The 27,733-nt window shown below is 44.5% G+C and overlaps 1 protein-coding gene across 3 annotated transcripts; it reads right to left on the bottom strand.

The window, feature by feature from the left end:
• Positions 1-552: 552 nt before the first annotated feature.
• On the bottom strand, positions 553-27,733 carry mims1a (mitochondrial inner membrane scaffold 1a). 3 transcript variants are annotated; one of them, XM_085992304.1, is made up of 5 exons: positions 27,520-27,733; positions 26,814-26,979; positions 14,725-15,253; positions 5,541-5,652; positions 553-1,343 (listed from the first exon to the last, which is right to left on the bottom strand). In XM_085992304.1, the coding sequence occupies exons 3-5, from the start codon at positions 15,207-15,209 to the stop codon at positions 1,110-1,112; spliced, it is 831 nt and encodes a 276-aa protein (XP_085848430.1). In that variant the 5' UTR covers positions 15,210-15,253; positions 26,814-26,979; positions 27,520-27,733; the 3' UTR covers positions 553-1,109. The 3 variants fall into 3 exon arrangements, with proteins under 3 accessions (XP_085848430.1, XP_085848429.1, XP_085848431.1); XM_085992303.1 differs by lacking the exon at positions 26,814-26,979 and having other exon boundaries at positions 27,520-27,732; XM_085992305.1 differs by lacking the exon at positions 26,814-26,979 and having other exon boundaries at positions 27,626-27,727.

Below are 27,733 nucleotides of genomic sequence, written 5' to 3'. Positions count from 1 at the left end.
TGCTCCGGTTTCCTCCCACAGTCCAAAGATGTGCGGGTTAGGTTGATTGGCTATGATAAATTGACCCTTAGTGTTAGGGGGATTAAATACGGGGGGTTACGGGGATAGGGTGGGATATGTGTCGGTGTAGGGGTAACGTGGATAGAGGCCGAAATGGCCTCTATCTGCACTGTGGGGTTTCTGTGATTCTGTGATTATATAACAAACATAATATTGTGAAGATAAAATCCCCAATTGTCTAGATTAAAAAAAAATAGAATGCGTGCCGTGGCAATTGATAATCAGATCAGGTACAGCACCTCATTAGTTGATCCTTCCCTCCCTGCTCAGCAAGAAATTGCACCCTTGAAATAGTTATGACAGGAGTGTTATACCATGTAATGCACAATATATTATTCTGTTAAGGTGGGTAGTGTCCCTTCTTTAAGTAAACATTGATGCAGGTCAGTCAGAGTTCAATTGCTTGTTCAGGGAACTTTGCAGAGTGGAGTGTGCTGGTCAGCTTCAGATTGCAGCTCAGAAATAGCCAGCATTTAGTAATTCACATCTATAGCCATGCTGAAAATCACTGAAATGTGACCACTTATTTTTAAGTGATTCATATTAGAAGTGATTGTATTTTATTTTTTTTGAAGTCATCACATTACACACAATAGAATTTCTTCAGCAGACAGTCCAGACAGTCAGTGACTGAAATGGTTTTAAAAGGTATTACAGTATACAACCAGGGTTTTGAACTACTTTGAAATATTCTAAAGTTAAATCAGACTATTTAGTGGCTACAGTACAAGAATAATCTGCAGTATTTCCTTTTCTCCTTACACTGCTGGATATAGGAAATCTGTCGAGAGGCAACTCCCATTTTTTGGTTACCTTTCACCACCACCCCACGTTATTAAAAGGTTACACCCCAAAATTATCTAGTTGTTCGAAAACAGTTTCAACAGTACTTTGTACCGCAACAAACCATTGGCAATTCCTAGATAGCAAAAGTTTACAGTGTTACTTCACAAAGTGTACACCATCACCACTTCGAAAATCAGAAGAGGTGGTAGATTTTTCAAATTTAAAATGGCTGGAATTTTTTTTTAAGCTTGTCGTCCGCAGATTTATTCTTTTTTCTTCCTAAAGGAGACCATGTCTTTGGTTTCTTGTATTTTATCAGCTAGCAGTTCTTTTGTTTCTTCCATTTTTTCTGAAAATCGCTCTCTGGTTTCCTCCATTCTATCCTGTATGTATCCCCTCATGGGAGGTGGTGTCGACAAGTAGCCATGAGAGCGGAGATACTTAACTGCAAAGGACGTTCCTCCCAAAGTGACAGTGTACCTGGCTGGTGTGGCAAGCTATAGAATAGAAAAGTTTAAAAAAAAATTAATATACAGTAGAAGTTCTAAAGATTTGAAAAGTCAGATCCTGTAAAGATGCAGGGCTGAATGTCACGGTTAGCCAGGGATAATAAAACACACATAAATCCTGACCAAAAATAGAAGTTGATAAGTGTAGATTGTATCGTCAGATAGCCATGAGTTTTACTGAAGGGGGGGGGGGGGGGGGAAAGAGATGGGGGTGTCAAGTATTAATTTCACAAAACTGTAACTTCCTTGAAAAGTCTTCTGCTGTTTGCTCTACAGCAAGGACTTTTTTTTTTTTCAGGGCAAATGTGTAAAACACAACAGGCGGCAATAATTTTAGACACTGTTGCCGGGTTGCACTGCAGCACTCCCCGATTGGTAGCAATTCTAAGCGATGCTGCATTGAAGCTCTGACCACGCTCGATCAGCTCCGATGGACGGGTCACATCGTCCGCATGCCCAATACGAGACTCCCAAAACAGGCGCTCTACTCGGAGCTCCGACATGGCAAGAGAGCCCCAGGTGGGCAGAGGAAACGCTTCAAGGACACCCTCAAAGCCTCCTTGAAAAAGTGCAGCATCCCCACCGACACCTGGGAATCCCCGGCCCAAGACCGCACAAAGTGGAGGAGAAGCATCTGGGAAGGCACCGAACACCTCGAGTCCCTTTGCCGGGAGCAAGCGGAAGCCAAGCGCAAGGAGCGCATGTCAACCCACCCACCCCTTCAACCACCGTCTGCCCCACCTGTGACAGAGATTGTAGGTCCCGCATTGGACTCATCAGTCACCTGAGAACTCATTTTTAGTGTGGAAGCAAGTCATCCTCGGTCCCGAGGGACTGCCTAAGAAGGATGCTGATGGCATGCTCCATCAAGATTCTGGTAGCACAGTATGCCTCATTATGCAGCTTTTCATTTCTTGTCTATGGGTTTTTCCCCAGGCAGTGGGTGCCTTGGTCCACCGCCATGGCCCATGAATAACTATGCCATGGATTGCCATGAAATAGATCATGGCAACTCCAGAGTAGCACATGCACAGCTCAGTTCCCACTGGTCACAGGTAGCTACACTGGATTGGAGTGAAACCACATTCTGTTCATTAAAGGGGTAGCACTTTGGGAAATCCAGCCAGATGATGTCGCTGCCTGTTTTCCATGGGTTAGTTGAGGAGTTGTGGGAGCCAGCAAAACGAGGCTTCCCACCCCTACATAATGCAAGTTGTACTCCAAGTTGGGAGATTTGACAACTATCTCCTCCTGTTGCTTGGAAAGACCCAATGGCTTAAAAAGAAAATCAAGGCCGTAGTCACCTGGAGAGCAGTTCCTGATATTAAAGGGTATGATAGCATAGTGGTTACGTTAATGGGCTAATGATCCAGAGACACAAGTTCAAATCCCACCACGGCAGCTGAGGAATTTAAATTCAGTTAATTAAATAAATCTGGAATAAAAAGCTAGTGACCATGAAACTACCAGATTGTCATAAAAACCCATTTGGTTTGCCCTTTAGGGAAGGAAATCTGCCGTCCTTACCCAGTCTGACCTATATGTGACTCCAGACCCACAGCAATGTGGTTGACTCTTAACTGCCCTCTGAAATGGCCCAGCGAGCCACTCGGTTGTATCAAAGGGCAATTAGAGGTGGGCAATATAAAAAAAAAAAAAACTTTGTTTCTCAGGTGTGGCTGCAGAAGCACAAGGATGGGTGGCTCACTGCTCTATCGAGATGCAAATGCACCGGTCTCCTCTTCAAACTGCAAGCGGAGGAATGCCCAGAGAGATGCCCAAAACACCTCTTATTGTTCCCTGGGAAAAACAGGAACAGATCTGGTGAAGCTCAAGCGCTCTCGGCGAACTTCCAGTAACGGTCTCCCACTACAGCAATGCAGCATGGGAGGCAGTGAATCAGTAAGAGGCAAACAGATCAACAGCAAAACACTGCAAGACCCAAATTGAGGGGAGTGACGTGATTTGATATAAATGCTGAATATCTGGAGCACTGGTCAGGTGCTGTGAACACTTAATGGTGCGTAGCATTACTTACATTTTTTTTTTAAAAACAGGACCTTAATGAGCCTAGTGCACAACAGGTACGCTGGCTCTTAATATGCCTCACACAGGGTCAATGAACAGGCCCAAGCATCCCATAATGCTAGGAGCTGATGCACAGCAGTGCGATGGGTGCCAAAGAACACATTACTGCCCCCCCCACCCTCACGCCAGTGATCTGGTTAGGCTTCTCCACATTGTCTGGACATTGAAAGTGACAAGGTTACTGTCACTCTCGGCCATCTCTCCAAGTCTCCCTATGTTAATTGTATTATCTCCTTATACCTTCTTCCACAGTACAGTACTTTACATTCATCAGTATTAAATTTCATTCGCCATTTGTCTGCCTAGCCACTTAACAGATCAAAATTCTGTTTGATAATTGTTCCTGTGAAGCACCTTGGGTCGTTTTACTACATTAAAGGCGCTATATAAATGCAAGTCGTTGTTGTTGTAACAAAATAAGACCCAAACACTACCCTGATTTAAAAAAACAAATTATAAACTCAGCTCTGGTCTCCATATTATAAAAAGGATATAGAGACACTAGAGAAGGTGCAAAAAAGCTTTACTAGAACAATACTATAACTGAGAGGTTATACCTATCAGGAAAGATTGAACAGGCAGATTTCCAGCATCCACAGTATTTTGCTATTATATTGGGGCTCTTTTCTCCTAGCTAACAGGAAACAAAGAGTAGGCATAAATGGGTCATTTTCTGGTTGGCAAGATGTAACGAGTGGTGTGCCACATTGATCAGTGCTGGGGCCCCAACTTTTTACAATTTATATAAATGACTTGGATGAAGGGACCGAAGGTATGGTTGCTAAATTTGCTGATGACACAAAGATAGGTAGGAAAGTAAATTGTGAAGAGGACATAAGGAGGCTACAAAGGGATATAGATAGGTTAAGTGAGTGGACAAAGATCTGGCAAATGGAGTATAATGTGGGAAAATGTGAAGTTGTCCATTTTGGCAGGAAGAATAAAAAAGAAGCATATTATCTAGATGGTGAGAGATTGCAGAGTTCTGAGAGGCAGAGGGATCTGGGTGTCCTAGTGCATGAATCACAAAAGGTTACTGTGCAGGTACAGCAAGTAATTAGGAAAGCTAATAGAATGTTATCGTTTATTGCGAGGGTAATTGAATACAGAAAGTAGGGAGGTTATGCTTCAGTTGTACAGGGCAGTGGTGAGACCACATCTGGAGTACTGTGTACAGGATTGGTCTCCTTATTTAAGGAAGGATGTAAATGCATTGGAGGCAGTTCAGAGAAGGTTTACCAGACTAATACCTGGAATGGGCGGGTTGTCTTATGAGGAAAGGTTGGACAGGCTAGGCTTGTATCTGTTGGGAGTTTAGAAGAATAAGAGGTGACTTGATTGAAACATAAGATCCTGAGGGGTCTGGACAGGGTGGATGTGGAGAGGATGTTTCCTCTTGTGGGAGAATCTAGAACTAGGGGTCACTGATTAAAAATAAGGGGTCGCCCATTTAAGACAGAGATGAGGAGAAATTTTTTCTCACAGAGGATCGTGAGTCTTTGGAACTCTCTTCCTCAGAGGGCGGTGGAAGCAGAGTCTTTGAATATTTTTAAGGCAGAGGTAGAGAGATTCTTGGTAAGCAAGGGGGTGAAAAGTTATCGGGGGTAGGCGGGAATGTGGAGTAATCAAATCAGCCATGATCTTATTGAATGGCGGAGCAGGCTCGAGGGGCCGACTCCTGCTCCTAATTCGTATGTTCTAGAAAAGAGATGACAGAGGGGTGACCCGATAGATTTATTATGAAAAGGTTTGATCGGATAGACGTAGAGAAGGTGTTTCCTCTTGTGGGCGGGAGCACAACTAAGGGCCATCAATATAAGATAGTTACTAATAAACCCAATAAGGAATTCAGGAGAAACTTCTTTACCCAGAGAGTGGTGAGAATGTGGAACTCGCTACCACAGGGAGTGGTTGCGGCAAAAAGCATAGAGGGATATGGTGATAGGGTTAGATGAAGGAGGCTCGTGTGGAGCATAAACACCGGCATGGAACCGTTGGGCCGAATGGCCTGTTTCTGTGCTGTAAATACTATACAGTGCAGCAGATCAACAAGTTACTAGCAATGCAAAACCCTGCTCAATTTAACACGTTACTCACCTTATACAATGCATAAGCAGTCAATGCATGTCCACTCTGAGAATGACTCAAAATATGTATTATAGTTTTCGGTGCTCCTATAAACTCGAGAAACGGAGTCACATTAATACCTCTGAAAATAAAAAGAAGTTTTTTTCAGCATCTAATGTGTCTTTTTCAAAAAAGAAAACTCCATTTTACTTTTAATAAATACAGCAGTGCGCTGATCACCACAGTGCAAGTACTACACTGAACACATACTGGCCGTGGAGTTACTTTTAAACGCAATTTTTGAACGTAATTCATTTATTTCCAATTTTCTGGTTTTTTTATAAAAGTAATTCTCTTCCTTTTTCGAACCGTGTCTTACTGGGAAATATACATCAAATGACGAGGATGGTTGCCCATGCCCTATTTGGGTGCTCAGGACTGTGCAAGAGTTACCAGGAGATGGCTATCCCTTTAATTGGTCCCCTTTTGTGCAGTGGAGTGCCTGACCTACAGTGAAACAACAGATGCTAAACATTGGGCAAAAGCTCACATTCTGGTGCTGTGCGTCACTGACTCCAAATGCTGCAGGACTTAAAAAAAGGGAAATTCAATTGATGAAAACTATTATTTGTAACTACTTAATGAGCAACAGTTACTGAACCTTTCATTGGATAACCCAGTCAACTGGAATACTGTAATACACAAACGAGATTAATAATGGGGGCTTTGATTAAAGAGGGATGTTGTAGGAATAAATAAAGTGCTCAGGAGACAACACAGAACTTTATAAACCTTACGGGAACGGTAGCATTGTGGTTAGCTTACTGGACGAGTAATCCAGAGACGCGAGTTCAAATCCCACCACAGCAGTTGTGGAATTTAAATTCAGTTAATTAAATAAATCTGGAAAGCTAGTATCTCAGTAATGGTGACCATGAAACCACTGGATTGTCGTAAAAACCCATCTGGTTCACTAATGACCTTTAGGGAAGGAAATCTGCCGTCCTTACCCGGTCTGGCCTATACACAACTCCAGACCCACAGCTGACTCTTAACCGCCCTCCGAAATGGCCCAGCAAGCCACTCAGTTGTATTCAAAAAGGCGGCTCACCACCATCTTCTCGAGGGCAATTAGGGATGGGCAATAAATGCCGGCCTTGCCAACGACACCCACATCCCAGGAACGTATAAAAAAAAAGCTGGAGTATTGTGGACAATTCTGGGCACCACTCTTCAGGAAAGACTTACAAAGGGTGCAGAGGAGGATGAGGGACTTCAGTTACGAGGAAAGGTTGGAAAAGTTAGGACCAGAGAAGGTTAAGAGGTGACCTAATAGAGACAAACAAACAAAATACTTCCCACAGGGGCGGGGGGTGACGCAGGGCTCGCCAATCTCACCGACACTCTTTAATATTTACATAAATGGATTGGCAAAACTACTTGAACAATCTACAGCACCCGGCCTCACCCTATATGAATCCAAGGTTAAATTCCTCCTCTATGCAGACGACCTGGTTCTGCTGTCACCAACTAAAGAGGGTCTACAGCAGAACCTGGACCTGCTGGAGTCGTACTGCCAGACTTGGGCCCTGACAATAAATCCCCAAAAAACCAAAGTCCTTGTGTTCCAGCAAAGATCCAAACATCAGGGACCCAAAATAAATTTCACAGTAGGAACAACCAAAATTGAACAAACCACTAACTACACATACTTGGGCTTAAAAATCAGTTCTACGGGAAATTTCAAACTGGCTGTGAATGAACTGAAAGAGAAAGCAAGAAGGGCTTTCTATGCCATCAAAAAATCAATCCAAATAGAAATCCCAATTAGCATTTGGCTCAAAATTTTCAAATCAGTAATTGAACCAATTGCACTCTATGGCAGTGAGGTATGGGGACCGCTAACTCAACAAGAATTCGCAAAATGGGACAAACACCCAATTGAGATCCTACATGCAGAATTCTGTAAAAGTATCCTCCGGACTCAATGGAAAACAGTAAACAATGCATGCAGGGCGGAACTAGGCCAATATCCATTAATAATCACTATCCAAAAAAGAGCCACCAAATTTTGGAATCACCTACAAATGAGCAACCCCCAATGCTATCACTATGACGCCCTGAAATGCCAAGAGCTGACCATAAAGAAGAATACCCTCAGTCAACTAGTCCTGGGACTCAGTGAAGTAACTACTAACAATACTAACAATAACCAGCCCCAGGACAGTGACAGGGTAACACAAAGAATTCGACCCAACACAATCGTCGCTAAGCAAAAGGAAAAATATCTGACATATTGGGCAGAAACAACAAAAACCCAAAGCAAACTCAATTGCTACTTGGCCCTAAACAGACAATACAACATAGCTGATTACCTGACCATGGTAAAGGATAACAAACGGAGAAGAACCTTGACAAGGTACAGACTTAGCGAACATAGCCTAGCGATCGAAAAAGGCAGACACAGGCAGACCAGGCTGCCAAGAGAAGACAGGATATGCTCTCACTGCAGTCAGGGAGTAGTGGAGACAGAGATGCACTTCCTCACAGCCTGTGGAAAATATCAGGACATCAGGGAGAATTTCTACCAAAAATTCTCACAAATATGCCCTGAATTCAGAAATCTGAATGACAACCAAAAACTCCCATTCCTACTGGGAGAAGAGAGAAGCTGTGTAACACTGGCGGCACACTATGTTACAGCTTGCCATGAACAGAGGGACAACCAGTAAACTAAGAAATGAATATATATAAACAATGCGAATGTATATTTATACACTCAGGGATATACCTGTTTATACACTGTATGAATAGAACTGCGTTTATGTGCTCAACCATAAATGTATTTTGATGCTTTGGCAACATAAGATGTAACTTATCATGCCAATAAAGCGATTTGAATTGTGAATTGTAATAGAGATTTTCAAGATGATGAAATGTTTTGGTAAGAATAAATATGGACCAATGACTCCCTCTGGCATGTGAATCAATAACCAGGGAGAGGAGAAGAAATGTTTTCACTCAGTTGTCGGGATCTGAACAGGTGGTAGAAGCTGATTCCATAAATGATTTTAAAAGGGAGTTGGACGGGTACTTGAGGATGAGGAAGCTACGGACAGAAGGCGAGGATGTGGGTCTAAGTGCAGGCGCAACAGGCCGAATGGCCTCCTGTAAGTTTCTATGATTCTATGAAAGAGTACAAAACTGAAAAATATTAATTGGGGCAGGTACCGAGGTAGAGTAAAGTGCACCGTTTCTGGTCGTGCTTCCCTGTGCAGCAAGCTCCAATCTTGGGAGTAAATGTCCCCTTCCTGACTGGAGAAGGGTGCTGCACAGTGACAATTGCAAAGAACTTTTAATATTCCAAATCGAAGTTTTTCTTCAAACCACTGGTTTGATCGACCAAAACAAAAAAAACAGGACTAACGAGGAACTTTTGACATTGGGTAGGCTCTTGGTCACTGTCACTGCTGTAGCTTCATAATATCAGACCAACTTTCTGTCTAATGCCAAGTTGTTTTATCCATTATGCATGAAAGTACACCTCCTCTTCTCTTCCCCCCACCACTCACTTCCTCCACCACCCCACAAAAAAAACTTAAGACTGTGTGTGAATATAGATCATGTCGAATTACCAGAATATTTTTAGATAAATTCAGTGCGGCTCCCACACTTAAATGCCTGGTTTTATTGATACTCATCCTCCAGCAGTACCATTCCTTGTACAATTTGTGGAGCATTGTACAGTTGTACTGATTGGTACTGTGAAAGGGGAGGAAAGAAAATCTTGTAACAAAAATTAAAACTTTTTTACTGCTAGTTACCATTTTTAATTATTTACAACTTGGACTACAACTACGACTGCATATATTTTGTTATTTTATTAAAAATCCTGGGTAGGGCATATTTTTCCCATCGACAAACGTTACTTGCTGGGGTCATAATTTTTGGTCACACGTTGAACTTTTTGAATTGTAAATTTGTAGGTCATTATTTCCCTATTTTGTTGCATCAACTTTCAAAGCCACAATTCATGAACCAATCGAATCATTCAAAATGATTTTTTTGGAAACATTTTTGCCCGGCCTTTTTAAAAAAAATTAAGGTTTTAAATAAAATTAAAATGTCAAGAAAGTTATATGATTACATTTTAAATCTCCTTTTATGCCTTAAAAGGCTTTTACCCAAGGGCACACAACACACGTCTTGAAAGCCTGGGCTCAGACTGGATATTTTGACCTCCGTATTCTAACCAGCTAGAGCTTGCAGGATGTCCGAACATGCAATCTGTGCATTCGAACAAGTCGCAGGGCACAGGGCGTTTGCGTCTCATCTGCTGAGGATTTGAGTTTCGTGCTTTTTCCAAAATCACTACTGAAACAAACTGGAGACGGAGTTCTGCAAATGACCTTGAGGTTACTCCCTGCTACGTCACCGGAAGCGGTGGCGGAAACTCAAGTCCAGCAGCTCCAAGGAAATTCCCGGCTTCTATTTTTGGGCAAGTTAATGTTTAAATGTATTGACAAATGATGTTTTCTAGCATGACAAATTATGTTTTCTAGCATGAACTTCTTACAGATAGATAGTTGTAATTAGAACAAGTGCGGTTTGAAGATTGTCCAGCGTTTGTTTTTTGCCAAGAATTCAGTTTAAAAAAATGTCAACCTTTTTTTAATATATGAAACTTGAGTAACTGAATTTACTGACTATTGAGGTCATTTGTGTTTGTTTGGGTTTATTAAAGATTATGCGGTAGATTTTCAACTTGCTGCCCAGGTGTAAAGCAGGTGTTGCGGATTGCCTGCCTGTTCTAGAAACCGCCTGCTTTTCATTACTATTGAAATAATAATGGGGCGGGTGGCGGAACAGGGTGGGTCGACAACACCAGTTTACTCTCGGGCAGCAAGTTGAAAATCTCCTCCCATCAGTCAGAAAACTCACTAAGTGCTCCAACGGGTAGATTTCTGGCTTGTGTGCTCCTGGCACATGCCAGAGGCTCAGAGAAACTGCACGTGCCCAAGCTGATATTTTCCATCTGTTAATCCGGCACGTGTCAGGAGTACTGAAAGTGCAAGTTTTCCCTTAAATACTTTAACTGTCAGCCGTGGCTCAGTGGGTAGCACCCTCGCCTCGGAGTCAGAAGGTTGTGGGTTCAAGTCCCACTCCAGGGACTTGAGCACACAAATCTAGGCTGACGCTCCCAGCAGTGCTATGGGAGTGCTGCACTGTCAGAGGTGCCGTCTTTTGGATGAGACGTTAAACCAAGGCCCTGTCTGCTCTCTCAGGTGGTCATAACAGAACCCAAGGCACTATTTCGAAGAAGAGCAGGGGAGTTCTCCCCGGTGTCCTGGCCAATATTTATCCCTCAACCAACATCACTAAAAACAGCTTATCCAGTCATTATCATATCGCTGTTTGTGGGAGCTTGCCATGCGCAAATTGGTTGCTGCGTTTCCTACATTACAACAAGACTTCATTGGCTGTAAAGTGCTTTGGGACTTCCTGAGGTTGTGAAAGGCGCTATAGAAATGCAAGATCTTTTCTTTATTCTCATAAAACCAAGATGTACCTGAGAGCACAAAAAGGGTCAGGGAGGAGGCGAGCGGCAGGAACACACGGAGTGCAGCAAATGACGGTAGGAGAGAGGTATTTTGGGTTCTGTTTCCCTGACACACAGTCAACCATAAGGATGTCAGGCCTTGCTCTCCACCCACCCCCCCACCACCACACCTCACCTTGAGCAACAAAGATCGGAATTTGTCAACTCAACAGATCAATTTGTTTATGATAATATAAACTAAATGGTACAATTTTAAAGGGGGTGCAGGAACAGAGACCCCTGGGGGTGTACGCACACCAATCTTTGAAGTTGAGAAGGCCGTTAAAAAAGCACATGGGATCCTTGGCTTTATGAATGGACGAAGAGAGTCCAAAAGCAAGGAAGTTATGCTAAACTTTAATAACACACTGGTTAGCCCTCAGCAGTGTGTTCAATTCTGGGCACGACACTTTAGGAAGGATGCCAAGACCTTGGAGAGGGTGCAGAAGAGATTTACTAGAATGGTACCAGGGATGAGGGAATTCAGTTATGTAGAGAGACTGGGGAAGCTGGGAGTGTTCTCCTTAGAGCAGGGGAGGTTAAGAGGAGATTTGATAGAGGTGTTCAAAATCATGAAGGGTTTTGATAGAATAAATAAGGAGAAACTGTTTCCAGTGGCAGGAGGGTAGGTAACCAGAGGACACAGATTTAAGGTGATTAGCAAAAGAACCAGAGGTGACATGAGAATTTTTTTTAAAAACGCGAGCTATGATGATCTGGAATATTATGATTAGGCAGAGTCAACACAGATTTATGAAAGGGAAATTGTGTTTGACAAATACAGGAAACTTTTTTTTAAAATCCGGCACTGACGGGACCGGCGTGGTGCCGGTTTATCAAAAAGTCCAGATTACAGAGAGGTATAGTAAAAGGTACGAGAGCTCCGTACACAGCAACAAATCCAGGCTTCCCTGTTGCTTAGCAACAGGTGCAGGAACCCCGGCCACAGACCAAGCATCCCTGTTGCTTAGCAACAGGTGCAGGAACCCCGGCCACAAGATCCAGGCATCCCTGTTGCTTAGCAACAGGTGCAGGAACCCCGGCCACAAGATCCAGGCGTCCCTGTTGCTTAGCAACAGGTGCAGGAACCCCGGTTACACAGCCACAGATCCAGGAACGGCCACTAATATGAAGTAAAACTTACCTGAACCTACTCCTGAATTTTGCCGGTTAACAGAGATTTCCAGTTATTAAGGTGCAGGTAAATCGAGAGTTTCCTGTATGTTGAATTTTTGAGGTTATAACCAGCAGGGTAGATAAAGGGGAACCAGTGGGTGTAGTGTATTTGGATTTTCAAGAAGTATTTGATAAGGTGCCACATAAGAGGTTGCTACACAAAATTAGGGCTCACGGGATTGATAGCATGGATAGAGAATTGGCTAATGGACAGAAAGCAGAGCAAGAATAAACGGGTCATTTTCAGGTTGGCAAGCTGTAACTAGTGGGGTACAGCAAGGATTAGTGCTTGGGGGGCCTCAGCTATTTTTATTATATATATTAATGGCTTAGATGAGGGGATGAGTGTAATGTATCCAAGTTTGCTGATGATACAAAGGTAGGTGGGACAGTAAGCTGTGAGGAGAACACAGAGGCTGCAATGGGATACAGACAGGTTAAGTGAGTGGGCAATAAGGTGGCAGATGGAATATAATGTGGGGAAATGAGAGATTATTCACTTTGGTAGGAAGAATAGAAAAACAGAATATTTTTAAAATGGTATTCAGAGAGATTTAGGTGTCTTCGTATAGGAAACAGAGTTAGCATGCAGGTACAGCAAGCAATTAGGAAGGCAAATGGCATGTTGACCTTTATTGCAAGGGGGTTGGAGTATAAGAGTAAGGAAGTCTTGCTACAATTGTACAGGGCCTTGGTGAGACCACACCTGGAGTACTGTGCACAGTTTTGGTCTCCACATCGGAGGCGGTGTAACAAAGGTTCACTCGATTGATTCCTGGGATGAGAGGGGCTGTCCTGTGATGATTGAGTAGATTGGGCCTATACTCTCTGGAGTTTAGAAGAATGAGAGGTGATCTCATTGCAACATACAAGATTCTGAAGGGGATTGACAGGGGCAGATGCGGAGAGGTTGTTTCCCCTGACTGGAGTGTCTAGAACTAGGGGGGCATAGAAACATAGAAGATAGGAGCAGGAGTAGGCCATTCGGCCCCTCGAGCCTGCTCCGCCATTTAATGAGATCATGGCTGATCATCCAAATTCAGTACCCTGTCCCTGCTTTCTCCCCATATCCCTTGATCCCTTTAGCCGTAAGAAATATATCTAACTCCTTCTTGAATATATTTAATGAATTGGCCTCAACTGTCTGTAGAGAATTCCACAGGTTCACCACTCTCTGGGTGAAGAAATTCCTCCTCATCTCTGTCCTAAATGGCTTACCCCTTATCCTTAGACTGTGACCCCTGGTTCTGGACTCCCCCGCCATCGGGAACATCCTTCCTGCATCTAGTCTGTCCAGTCCTGTAAGAATTTTATAAGTTTCAATGAGATCCCCTCTCATTCTTCTAAACTCTAGCGAATATAAGCTTAATCGACCCAATGTCTCTTCATACGTCATTCCTGCCATCCCAGGTATCAGTCTGGTGAATCTTCGCTGCACTCCCTCCATGGCAAGAACATCCTTCCTCAGATAAGGCGACCAAAACTGCACACAATACGCAAGGTGTGGTCTCACTAAGGCCCTGTACAACTGCAGCAAGACATCCTTGCTCCTGTACTCAAACACTCTCGCTATGAAGGCCAACATACCATTTGCCTTCTTAGGGCATAGTCTCAGGATAAGGGGCCAGCCATTTAAGACTGAGATGAGGAGGAATTTTTTCACTCAGAGGGTTGTGAAGCTTTGGAATTCTCTACCCCAAAGGGCTGTGGTAGTATATTCAAGGCTGAGATCGATAGATTTTTTAAACTCTAGGGGAGCCAAGGGATATGAAGATCGGGCGGGAAAGTGGAGTTGTGGTCGAAGATCAGCCATGATCTTACTGAATGGCGGAGCAGGCTCGAGGGGCCCTATATGGCCAATCCTGCTCCTAATTCTTACGTTCTTATGTCTCACCGCAGAGGTGCTTACAGCGCTGATTCTGGGTTCGGCAAATTTTTAACTCATAATCCTATTAGCTTTAAAAATAAATAAAATTCTCAGAGCAATTTATAAAAAACAATTCCCAATACAGGAAACTTTGGTTTATCCGGAGGTTAACTGTCCGGAATGCTCGAGCCACCGGCAAAATTCAGGAGTCGGTTCAGTAAGCTTTTTTTCTTTTCATTGCTTTTTTTTCCCACTAGTCAGGCTCTGCAAGGTCTAGCTAAAGCTGTTGCTTAGCTACAGAGACGCTTGCAAGCTACGGCCGACTGTTTAGAAGCTGTTGCAGGGTTTGTTGCTAGATACGGAGCTCAAAAGCTTCTGTATGTTTTAACATTAGCGCTGGTTTGTCCGGCAGTTTTAATGGGACAGCAACAGCTCGGTCCCATCGGTGCCGGATATCACAAAGTTTCCTGTACTAGATTTTGGAGGATGGCTCCAATAAATAGGTGTTTCCAACCTAGAGAGTTTTTGAAAGCTTAAAACCCACGGGTGGACATAACTTGCAACTTACTTACTTAATTGCTGCATAATAAAATGTACCAAACCATATAGTGGACGTTAGCAGATGCACTGGGATCATGACTTTCCCATACTGTTTGAATGTCTTTTTGAATCGTTGAAAGAGCCCGATTGAAGGGTCCTGAAGGGGATCCGTTTCCACAGCTGCTGCCTCTTGAGTCAGTTTTGTGTGGGAAAAGTACGTTTCCTGAACCGAGTCCGACAAGGTATCTTGCTGTGGGTCGTTCCCCGGCAAAGTCTTGGGCTCCTGTAGTTTGGTTTGGTCGATGCCCTTGAGCTGTGTGGAGAAGGGTTCTTCCTGCAGATTTGGCCTTTTCTGTTCGGAGGCAATGACTGGCCACGATGTGTGCAGGAGTTGCCCGCGGTGTGGTATAAGAGGCATTTTCCCACACGCAGCTGGAAATATGCGAGTGACACATGGTCGGGCACTGCAAGCTCGTTTCGAGTGCCAGAGGACAGCCTGAACGAAGTACCGCTGCATTTTGAAGTTTCCAGTCTAACAATTTCTGGTTCAGTGATGAAGAACTGGAAAGAAAACAGGGAAGTGTTAGAGAAACATTTCTCAGTCCTTGACTACTAGACCAGTTTTGCACCTATTTCAGTCATTCCACATACCGAATGCTGTCCTTTCGCTTTCAATAGAATGTGTTTGACCTTCCATTTTATATTAATAAACCCAATCCTTTCCACTTACATGAGAGACCCAGACCGAGGAACTTGGGCCTTCTACCCTACAGGGACTTTAATCAATGATAATTATTCTGAAATGTAGTCAAACACATCAGCCAATTTGTGCAGAGTGGTCCCACAAACAGCAGCGATAAGTCGTGGGTTCGAGTCCCACCATTAGAAATCAGGGGTATCCAAAATGTATATGGTTATGCGAACAAAATTGTGACACGAATAATGCTGTGTTTACAAGATGGTATTAGAACTGGAGTCAAAAAGTCTCTTTCAGACTAGTGTTAGAATAACTAGATAGATGCTTAGAGTCTGCTTATGTTTTGGTTCCCTGCGGATGTTATAACATTTTGCACTGTGACGGTCACATATAACCTTGCTTCTCGGCTAGCTGTCTGCTGTTTGTGTACTAGGAAGGTTGCTTTATGTATCTTTAATTTAACCAACCAAGGCCCAATGCCTATATTTCTTCCATTACTACTAATAACCATATTATAATCCTAAGTTAGGATTTTGACTTTGTTTAACAAAACTGCTTTAAAATATGTAAGTTAACCAGTGTATGAGAATAGAAGGTATCTTTGGGAATTTAATGATCCAGTCCATGGTACAATAGACTGACAATACAATAGTTAGTTTTGCATAGCTAAAGCTGCATGAACAGCATGAACATAAATAACTGATAACAAGCAGTTACGAACATCCGATGGCCGAGAATGGCTTATCTGACTCCAAACTAGGGAGGACAGGGACAAGGGAGGTAAGAGAAATTCCGATAGGGAGGCCTTCAAAACGTATAAACAATAAAGCATGTGTAATGATTGTGAAGACCCCTCCTGGAGGGAGGATCTTCATCTCGAAGTCGAGACAAAGAACTTGATGCCACATTGGGTACTGAGGTTTATGGGGAACCTCTATAGGTTAAATGGTCTTGTCGATAATTTGGCCTCAAGCCAACCCCTATAAAGTGAATAAAAGTAACACCGTGGGGGCTTGTCCGTGCAGACGGTGGAGGGCAGAGCCAAGCAGAAGTTGGGCTGGTCGAATGCTCGAGAGTGATCCCATGCTCACCAACTCGGAGGTTCTAGACGAGAGGGAGAGAGGCCACAAGCCAGAGAACTGTTCACGCACGCCAGCAGTCTGTCCGATCGGGACCGGTACCAGCTGCTGGTCACCAGCATGTTATATTCCATCTTAAACTCTGATTAAACCCACCATATTGGTTTGCAGTTGATCCTGATTATTTGGAAGACTAGAGAAAAGCTACTAATCGGCCTAATCTCTACACCACTCCAGAGACTTGAGCACAGAAATCTGGGCCGACACTCCAGTGCAGTGCTGAGGGAGTGCTGCACTGTCGGAGGTGCCGTCTTTCAGATGAGACGTTAAACCGAGGCCCCGTCTGCTCTCTCAGGTGGACGTAAAAGATCCCGCGGCACTATTTTGAAGAGGAGCAGGGGTGTTATCCTTGGTGTCCTGCCCAATATTTATCCCTCAATCAACATTAGTAAAAAAAAAAGATTATCTGCTCATTATCACATTGCAGTTTGTGGGAGCTTGCTGTGTGCAAATTGGCTGCCGCATTTCCGACAACAGTGATTACACTTCAAAAGTACTTCATTGGCTGTAAAGTGCTTTGGGACGTCCGGTGGTCATGAAAGGTGCTACAAAAATCTAAGTCTTTCTTTTATGGGATCTGCTGCTTGCATCTGAACAGGGAGTTTAATACCTCAAACCTCCAAGAATGCAGAAATCACTCAGTACTGCATTGTTAGCCTAGATTGTGTGCTAAGTGTACACAATGAAATTTGGGTGCGTTGGGGGAGGCACAGGAAGAATGACAAGAAATGGCACGTAAAACAAAGTTACACAACATGATTGGATACAGGGATGAATTACAAATACCAGCAGGAACAACTATATACAGGAAACTTTGGTTTATCCGGAGGTTGTATGGCCGGAAACCTCGATCTAACAGCAGAAATCAGCAGCCGTTTTGTTAGTTTTTTTTTCTTCTCCTAGCATTTTTTAAAGTCAGTCAGTCTCTGGAAAGCCTCTCTGAAGCTGTTGCTAAGCTAGAGACGCTTCCAAGGTACGGGCCGACTGTTTACAAGCTGTTGCTAAGCAACAGTGTTTGTTGTCAGATACGGAGATGAAAACCTCCGTATCCTTCAACATTAGCGCTGGTCTATCCGGAAGTTTTCATAGATCGGCATCACGTCGGTGCCGGATATCACGAAGTTTCCTGTACAAGAATATATACTGCTGAAAAATAGCTTGAAATGGTTAGGCATCATACAGCAAATAAGTTCAAGGAATAATAAGCTATCAGAAAGATTACAGTCACTATAACTGAACGATAACATTAAAATGCAGAAGTTGCTCAATGAAAGTACAGGGACTGTTGGAAGGCGGTTAGGTCCAACGCTCTGGAAAATGTGCTGCCCATTTGCAGGCTTCCTTCATTTCAACAGCTGAGTTTACAAAATTGAAATAAAGTCTGGGACAAAACAAGTTTCCAATTAAAAGCAAAAATGACCACTCCCTACACTGCCTTCTGTGCTGCACGGTAGGGCCACCATTTTCCACATGTCAAACCTTGACTCCTGACTATAACTGGTATTACCTGCTATGCAGTACCTACCTTCTCGGACACAAGGAGAGCAGATTAAAAACTCATTAAGCCTAACTGAACTAAGGAAAGAAAAGAAAGACTTGCATTTATATCATGCCTTTCACGACCACCGGATGGCCCAAAGCGCTTTACAGCCAAGTACTTTTTTTTTGGAAGTGTAGTCACTGTTGTAGGAAACATGGCAGCCAATTAATGCTCAGCAAGCTCCCACAAACAGCAATGTGATAATGACCAGATAATCTGATTTAAGTGATGTTGATTGAGGGATAAATATTGGCCAGGACACTGGGGCGAACTCCCCTGCTCTTCTTCGAAATATCTTTTACGTCCACCAGCGAGAGCAGACGGGACCTCGGTTTAACGAGCACAAAAATCTTTCAGATGAGACAAGTCTCTGGAGTGAGACTTGAACCCACAACCTTCGGACTCAGAGGCAAGGGTCTACCAATGAGCCACTGACTAACACTAGTCATTAAGCTGATGATTAAGGCTGCTTTTCTTTCCATGAGATATTTTATAGTTTATGCATGGACTTAAAAATATAATGGATCAAAGCTATAAGTGTTAGATAATTCGTTTTATTCCTTTAGTGAACTAATATACACAAATTACCATGATTAGTTTAAATTTAAGTATTATATTACAATAGTAATTGACATTTTATATATTTAATTATTTTTGTATAGTTTGTATATATAAACTATAATGTGTTTGTACATATTTATGTTGAAAGATGTTAAGTTTGTTTCTGCAGGATAGAGAGAGGATGTTACTGGAAGTCAGGACACTGGGGAGAAGTAGTGCATTACCGCAGACGTTAAAGGATGTTCACCCATCTCAGGAAAACTATTCAAACACTGGCCCAGATTTTGCTGCCAAAATAACAGAGAGTTTAATGGCGTTCGTCGTTATTAATGAGTGAATCGTCCAACAACTTGTGGCGAGGAAAATATCAAGAAACGTCTGAGCACACTGGATACAGCAAAGGCCCCGACAACATCCCTGCTGTCGTGCTGAAGAACTGTGCTCCAAAACTAGCCACGCCTCTAGCCAAGCTGTTCCAGTAGTTACAACACTGGCATCTGCCCGACAATGTGGAAAACTGCCCAGGTATGTCCTGTCCACAAAAAACAGGACAAATCCAACCCGGCCAATTACCGCCCCATCAGTCTACTCTCAATCATCAGAAAAGTGATGGAAGGTGTCATCGACAGTGCTATCAAATGGCACTTACTCACCAATAACCTGCTCACTGTTGTTCAGTTTGGGTTCCGCCAGTACCACTCGGCTCCCGACCTCATTACAGCATTGGTCAAAACATGGACAAAGGAGCTGAATTCCAGGTGGGAATCAGGGGGAAAATTCTCCACTGGCTGGAGTCACACCCAGTACAAGGGAAGCTGATTGTGGTTATTGGAGGTCAATCATCTCAGCCCCAGGATATCGCTGCAGGAATTCCTTTGGGCAGTGTTCCAAGCCCAACCATCTTCATCTGCTTCATCAATGACCTTCCCCACATCATAAGGTTAGAAGTGGGGATGTTCGCTGATGACTGCAGTGTTCAGTTCCATTCGCAACTCCTCAGATAATGAAGCAGCCCATGCCCGCATGCAAGACCTGGACGACATTCAGGCTTGGGCCGATAAGTGGCAGGTAATATTCGCGTCACACACGTGCCAAGCAATGACCATCTCCAACAAGCGAGAGTCTAACTACCTCCCCATGACATTCAATGGCATTAGCATCGCCGAATCCCCCACCATTAACATCCTGGGGGGTCACCATTGACAGGATACTTAACTGGACCAGCCACATAAATACTGTGACTACAAGAGCGCGTCAGTGGCTGGGTATTCTACGGTGAGTGTCTCACCTCCTGACTCCCCAAAGCCTTTCTACCATCTACATGGCACAAGTCAGAAGTGTGATGGAATACTCTCCACTTGCCTAGATGAGTGCAGCACCAACACTCAAAAAGCTCGACATCATCCAGGACAAAGCAGCCGGCTCGATTGACATCCCATTAATCATCTTAAACATTCACTCCCTCCACCACCGGCATACCGTGGCTGCAGTGTGTACCATCTACAAGATGCACTGCAGCAACTCGCCAAGGCTTCTTTGTCAGCACCTCCCACCTAGCAGGACAAGGGCAGCAGGCGCATGGGAACACCATCCTGAATTGTAAAAAAATTGCTGATCCCTCATCATTGCTGGGTCAAAATCCTGGAACTCCCTCCCTAACAGCACTGTGGGAGTACCTTCACCACACGGACTGCAGCGGTTCACCACTGCCTTCTCAAGGGCAATTAGGGATGGGCAATAAATGCTGGCCTTGCCAACGATGCTCACATCCCAGGAACTAATTCAATTTTTAAAAAGAGCTACGCAGTGAATTGTGAATCTCCACATATTGCTGGATGATTTGCACCACTCGCCTTGCGAAAATGGCAGCTCGCCCTCAAGCTCCCCGTGAGTTTCATGAAATTACTGGATTTGTACATTAATTGCCAATGAAACTCACCACAGAAAGTTAGGGTTGTGATTTAACAGTGCAAGTACCCTTTTAGTTAGGTGATTTATGGACCTGCATTGCCACTCAATCTCTCCAGCCCAGAAAAGGGAACAATTAAACTGTTCAATCTCATTCGTGCGCACAGTAAATTGGTGCAGAGATTTTTTATTTTATTTTAAATGTTAATTTTCTTATTTTTCTTTTCTCTCTCAAGATTCATCCTTTGTGATTGTGACAAAGGTAAAGTATCTCTCCTCATCCTTCTTGACTTGTCTGCAGCCTTTGACACAGTTGACCAATCCATCCTTCTTCACCGTCGTCCAGCTGGGTGGGGCTGCACTCGCCTGGTTCCATTCTTATCTATCTAATCGTAGCCAGAGAATCACCTGCAATGACTTCTCTTCCCGCTCCTGCATTGTTACCTCTGGTGTCCCCCAAGGATCGATCCTTGGCCCCCTCCTATTTCTCATCTACATATTGCCCCTTGGTGACATCTTCTGAGAAAACAGCATCATTTTCCACATGTACGCTGACAACATCCAGCTCTACCTCACCACCACTTCTCTCGACCCCTCCACGGTCTCTAAATTGTCAGACTGCATGTCCAACATCCAGTTCTGGATGAGCAGAAATTTTCTCCAATTGGGAAGACCGAAGCCATTGTTTTCAGTCCCCGCCACTGACTCCATCCCTCTCCCGAACATCTGTGAGGCTGAACCACACTGTCCGCAACCTTGGTGTCATATTTAACCCTGAAATGAGCTTCCGACCACATATCTGCAGCATAACAAAGACAGCCTACTTCCACCTCTAACATCGCCCGTCTCCGCCCTTGCCTCAGCTCATCCGCTGCTGAAACCCTCATCCATGCCTTCATTACCTCTAGACTTGACTATTCCAACGCACACCTGGCTGGCCTCCCACATTCTACCCTACGTAAACTCGAGGTGATCCAAAACTCGGCTGCCCGTGTCCTAACTCGCACCAAGTCCCGTTCACCCATCACCCCTGTGCTCGCTGACCTACATTGGCTCCCGGTTAAGCAACACCTCAATTTCAAAATTCTCATCCTTTTTTTCAAATCCCTCCATGGTCTCGCCCCTCCCCATCTCTGTAATCTCCTCCAGCCCCACAACCCCTACCCAAAGATATCTGCGCTCCTCTAATTCTGCCCTCGAGGACCCCTGATTATAATCGTTCAACCATTGGCGGCCATGCCTTCTGTTGCCTGGGCCCCAAGCTCTGGAATTCCCTGCCTAAACCCCTCTGCCTCGCTACCTCTCTTTCTTCCTTTAAGACGCTCCTTAAAAACCTACCTATTTGACCAAGCTTTTGGCCACCTGCCCTAATTTCTCCTTGTGGCTTGGTGTCAATTTTTTTTTCTTTTAACACTTGATGGGCCTTCAATAACCACAAAACTAGAAGTTATAGACTTAAACAAGTTGGCTTTTAATCACTAAGATCAGAGCTAACATCTCAACACACCGACTGGTTCACAGGAATGAGTCATACAGATCCTGGGATCCTTATGTAAGAGAAGTCAGGGGCGGAGCCAAGAGCCAAGACCTGGAACCTCCCAGGTTAGTCAGGAAAGAGGAAGTGAAACTATACACAGTGGGGAGGGTAATATACATGAGTGCAAAACGAATACAGGATCAAGACAAACAGATTTCATTACAACACTCCTGTGAAGCACCTTGGGACTACGTTAAAGGCGCTAAATAAATACAAGTTGTTGTTGCTGATTCAAAGTTACATCAGAATAGAGGAAATCGGCACTCTAGAGCCGACTAAGTCACTGTGGGCAGCTTTTCAAGGTCGGCGGCGAGCGCCGTCCCTTCACCACTGACCTCAAAATCCAGGCCAATGTCTGAGCATTATCACACTGCTGTTTGCGGGAGCTCGGCGTCGGCCGTGGCTCAGCGGGCAGCACTCTTGCCCGAGTCAGAAGGTCGCAGGTTCAAGTCCCACTCCAGAGACTTGAGCACAACAATCTACGCCAACACTCCAGTGCAGTGCTGAGGGAGTGCCGCACTGTCAGAGGTGCCGTCTTTCAGATGAGACGTTAAACCGAGGTCCCCGTCTGCCCTCTCGGGTGGATGTAAAGGATCCCATGGCAGTATTTCGAAGAAGAGCCGGGGGAGTTATCCCCGGTGTCCTGGCCAATATTTATCCCTCAATCAACATCTAGAACAGATTATCTGGTCGTTATCACATTACTGTTTGCAGGAGCTTGCTGTGCGCAGATTGGCTGCTGCGTTTCCTCCATTACAACACTTCAGAAAAAGTACTTCATTGGTTGTAAAGCACGTCGGGACATCCCGAGGTTGTGAAAGGCGCTATAGAAATGTAAATCTTACTCAGATCAGTCCATGTGCAATAATTACTATCATAGAAATTTATGGCACAGAAACAGGCCATTCCGCCCATCGTGTCTGTGCTGGCTGAAAAAGAGCTACCCAGGATAATCCCACTTTTCAGCTCTTGGTTTTCAGCGTTAAAAAAACAAGCCTGAAGGCTTTGTGTCTTAATGCGAGGAGCATTCGTAATAAGGTGGATGAATTGGCTGCGCAAATAGAGGTAAACGAATATGATTTGGTTGGGATTACGGAAACGTGGCTCAAGGATGGCCAAGACTGGGAACTCAACATCCAGGGGTATTCAATATTCAGGAAAAATAGGCAAAAAAGGGAGGTGGGGTAGCATTACTGGTTAAAGAAGGGATTTACACAATTGTAATGAAGGATATTAGCTCTGATGATGTGGAATCTGTATGGGTAGAATTGAGAAATAATAAGGGGAAAAAAACATTAGTGGGAGTGGTATATAGACCTCCCAACAGTAAGGTGGAGGTTGGGGATGGCATTAAAAGGGAAATTAAAGAAGCGTGCAATAAGGGCACAGCAGTCATCATGGGTGACTTTAATCTACACATAGATTGGGCTAACCAAATTAGTAACAATACTGTGGAGGAGGAATTCCTGGAGTGTTTACGGGATGGTTTCCTGGACCAATATGTCGAGGAACCAACCAGAGATCAGGCCATCTTAGACTGGGTATTATGTAACGAGAAAAGATTAATTAGCAATCTTGTTGTACGAGGCCCCTTGGGTCGGAGCGATCATAATATGATCGAATTCTTCATTAAGATGGAGAATGAAGTAGTTGACTCAGAAACTAGGGTCCTCAATTTAAATAAAGGGAACTACGATGGTCTGAGGAGCGAGTTGGGTAGGATTGATTGGGGAATGGCACTCAAAGGGTTGACAGTAGATAGGCAATGGCAAACATTCAAAGACCGAATGGATGAACTACAGAAGTTGTTCATCCCAGTTTGGCATAAAAATAAAACAAAAAAAGGTGACTCAACCGTGGCTAACAAGGGAAATTAGGGATAGCATAAGATCCAAGGAGAGGACATACAAATTGACCAGAAAAAGCAATAATCCTGAGGATTGGGAGCAGTTTAGGATTCAACAAAGGAGGACCAAGGGATTAATTAAGAAAGGGAAAATAGAATATGAGAGTAAGCTTGCAGGGAACATAAAAACTGACTGTAAAAGCTTTTATAGATATGTGAAGAGAAAAAGATTGGTGAAGTCAAGCGTAGGTCCCTTGCAGTCAGAATCGGGGGAATTTATAATGGGGAATAAAGAAATGGCAGACCAACTAAATACATATTTTGGTTCTGTCTTCACAAAGGAGGACACAAATAACCTCCCAGAAATGCCGGGGAACATAGCGTCTGATGAAAGGGAGGAACTGAAAGAAATCAGTATTTGTAGGGAAATGGTGTTAGGAAAATTGATGGGACTGAAGGCCGATAAATCCCCAGGGCCTGATAATTTACATCCCAGGGTATTTAAGGAAGTTGCCCTAGAAATAGTAGATGCATTGCTGGTCATCTTCCAGAACTCGATAGACTCTGGAACAGTACCCATGGATTGGAGGGTAGCTAATGTTACCCCACTATTCAAAAAAGGTGGCAGAGAAAAAGCAGGGAATTATAGACCGGTAAGCCTGACATCGGTAGTGGGGAAAATGCTAGAGTCCATTATAAAAGATGTAATAGCAGAGCACTTGGAAAGCAGTGACAGGATCGGACAAAGTCAACATGGATTTACAAAAGGTAAATCATGCTTGACTAATCTACTGGAATTTTTTGAGGATGTAACTGGTAAAGTAGATAAGGGAGAACCAGTGGATGTGGTGTATTTGGACTTTCAGAAGGCTTTCGATAAGGTCCCGCATAAGAGATTAGCGTGCAAAATTAAGGCACATGGGATTGGGGGCAAGGTATTGACTTGGATAGAGAACTGGTTGGCGGACAGAAAGCAAAGAGTTGGAATAAATGGGTCGTTTTCCGAGTGGCAGGTAGTGACTAGTGGGGTACCGCAAGGATCGGTCCTAGGACCCCAGCTGTTCACAATATATATTAATGATCTGGACGAGGGAATTGGATGTAATATCTCCAAATGTGCAGACGACACAAAGCTGGGTGGGAAGGTATGCTGTGAGGAGGAGGTCATGAAACTCCAGTACAATTTGGGCAGGTTAGGTGATTGTGCAGAAACATGGCAAATGCACTATAATGTGGATAAATGTGAGGTTATCCACTTTGGTGGCAAAAACAGGAAGGCAGATTATTTGAATGGCAATAGATTGGGAGAAGGGGAAGTGCAAAGAGACCTGGGTGTTCTTGTGCACCAGTCGCTGAAGGTAAGCATGCAGGTGCAGCAGGCGGTTAAGAAGGCAAATGGAATGTTGGCCTTCGTAGCAAGAGGGTTCGAGTACAGGAACAAGGATGCCTTACTACAGTTGTACAGGGCCTTGGTGAGACCGCACCTTGAGTATTGTGTGCAGTTTTGGTCGCCTTATCTGAGGAAGGACGTTCTTGCCATGGAAGGCGTGCAGTGAAGATTCACCAGGCTGATACCTGGGATGGCAGAAATGACGTATGAGGAGAGATTGTGTCGATTGGGCTTATACTCACTGGAGTTTAGAAGATTAAGAGGGGATCTCATCGAAACCTATAAAATTCTGTCAGGCCTGGACAGACTAGATGCTGGAAGGATGTTCCCGATGGTGGGGGAGTCCAGAACCAGGGGTCATAGTCTAAGGATAAGGGGTAGGCCATTTAGGACTGAAATGAGGAGGAATTTCTTCACCCAGAGAGTGGTGAACCTGTGGAATTCTCTGCCACAGAGGGCGGTGGAGGCCAGTTCATTAAATATATTCAAGAGTTGGATATATTTCTTAAGGCTAAAGGGATCAAGGGATATGGGGAGAAGGCAAGGACAGGGTACTGAATTTGGATGATCAGGCATGATCTCATTGAATGGCGGAGCAGGCTCGAAGGGCCGAATGGCCTACTCCTGCTCCTATCTTCTATGTTTCTATGGTCCGTAGCCCTGTAGGTTACAGCAGTTCAAGCGCATATCCAAGTACTTTTTAAATGTGATGAGCATTTCTGCCTCTACCACCCTTTCAGGCAGTGAGTTCCAGACCCCCACCACCCTCTGGGTGAAAAAAAAAGGTTCTTCTCAAATCCCCTCTAATCCTTCTACCAATGACTTTAAATCTATGCCCCCTGGTTATTGACCTCTCTGCTAAGGGAAACAGGTCCTTCCTATCCACTCTATCTAGGCCCCTCTCAATTTTACACACCTCAATTAAATCACCCCTCAGCCTCCTCTGTTCCAAAGAAAACAACCCCAGCCTATCCAATCTTTCCTCATAGCTAAAATTCTCCAGTCCTGTCAACATCCTCATAAATCTCTTCTGTACCTTCTCATGCAATAACATATTTCCTGTAGTGCAGTGACCAGAACTGCACGCAGTACTCTAGCTGTGGCCTAACTAGTGTTTTATACAGTTCTAGCATAATATCTCTGCTCTTTTATTCTATGCCTCAGCTAATAAAGTATCCCATATGCCTTCTTAATCACCTGTTCTGCTACCATCAGGGATCTGTGGACTTACACTCTAAGGTCCCTCTGTTCCTCTACATTTCTCATAGCTAAACTTTTTCAGTCCTGGCAACAAACACCCTCGTAAATCTCCTCTGTACCCTCTCTACCTTCGAAAGAATACCAGTGACACTCCATCTGTTCCAAACCTAATAAAGGGCATTGCAGATATTGCTTTAGGCCAGGGTGACCCTTTCACAGCAGCTCGCCGTGAGCAGGGACCCTCCGCCCCCTTGTTAACATGCTTCAAGTGACAGCCAGAAGCTCAGTGGGTAGCACCCTCACCCGAGTCAGAAAGTTTGTGGGTTCAAGTCCCACTCCAATCTAGGTTGACACTCCAGTGCAGCGTTGAGGGAGTGCTGCACTGTCGGAGGCGCTGTCTTTCGGATGAGACGTTAAACCGAGGTACCCCGGCTGCCCTCTCAGGTGGGCGTAAAAGATCCCACGGGCACTATTGGAAGAAGAGCAAAAGAAGTTATCCCCGGTGATCTGGGGCCAACATATATTGCTCAATCTAAAAAAAACAGATGATCTAGTCATGATGACCTAGTCATGATGACATTGCAGTTTGCAGGAGCTTGCTGTGCGCAAATTGGCTGCCGCCTTTCCCTACGTGACAACACTTCAGGGGGTGGGGGGGGGGGGGAAAAGAGTACTTAATTAGCTGTAAAGCGCTTTGAGACGTCCGGTGGTCGTGAAAGGCGCTATATAAATGCAAGTCTGTTCTTTCTTTAACCTTGGGGAAGGAATACCAGTCAGCACCCACCCACTCTAGATTTGCTGGGTTATAAAGGGCATGGCAGACATTGCTTGAGGCCGGGGTGACCCTGCAGCACCAGCACCAGCCCTCCTCCCTGAGCAGAGACCTTCTCCTCCCCCTGGTTAAAGGGCCGCCTGAACTCGGGCCTTGGCCGCTCCCCCGCGACACACGGCTCCGGTGTGAGGGGAGGAAAAACACCATCCCTTTTATTTTTAAAAACACCCCTCTTACCCGTAATTAAAACCCGCATCCCCTTCCGAGCGAGCTGAGAAGTGTTTTTTTTTGTTATATTGCTCTTTATGCCGCCCTCCGGGCCGCCGCCGCTCGCAGCTCTCACCGACTCCACGCTCCAGTTCGGCAAATACAGATGGCGGCTGCCTCCACTAGCCCCCGGGCCGCCACCGCGCATGCGTCGGCCGTGGGGGCCGCGCGGAACTCCGGGTAT

This window comes from Somniosus microcephalus, chromosome 7, assembly GCF_052327205.1.
Source record: "Somniosus microcephalus isolate GS21.2 chromosome 7, FLI_Smic_1.0, whole genome shotgun sequence".
Lineage (NCBI taxonomy): Eukaryota > Metazoa > Chordata > Chondrichthyes > Squaliformes > Somniosidae > Somniosus > Somniosus microcephalus.
This window is presented reverse-complemented; position numbering and strand designations above follow the sequence as displayed.

Bases quoted from the DNA above. Each gene is read 5' to 3' on its own strand.
- mims1a (XM_085992304.1), bottom strand. From the start codon at position 15,209: ATGCAGCGGTACTTCGTTCAGGCTGTCCTCTGGCACTCGAAACGAGCT. The intron at 5,653-14,724 runs GTAAGTAAGTTG...TTTTATTTTCAG, and splicing joins TTTTATTATGCAGCAATTAA to AGGTATTAATGTGACTCCGT. The intron at 1,344-5,540 runs GTGAGTAACGTG...TCTATTCTATAG, and splicing joins CTGCTTATGCATTGTATAAG to CTTGCCACACCAGCCAGGTA.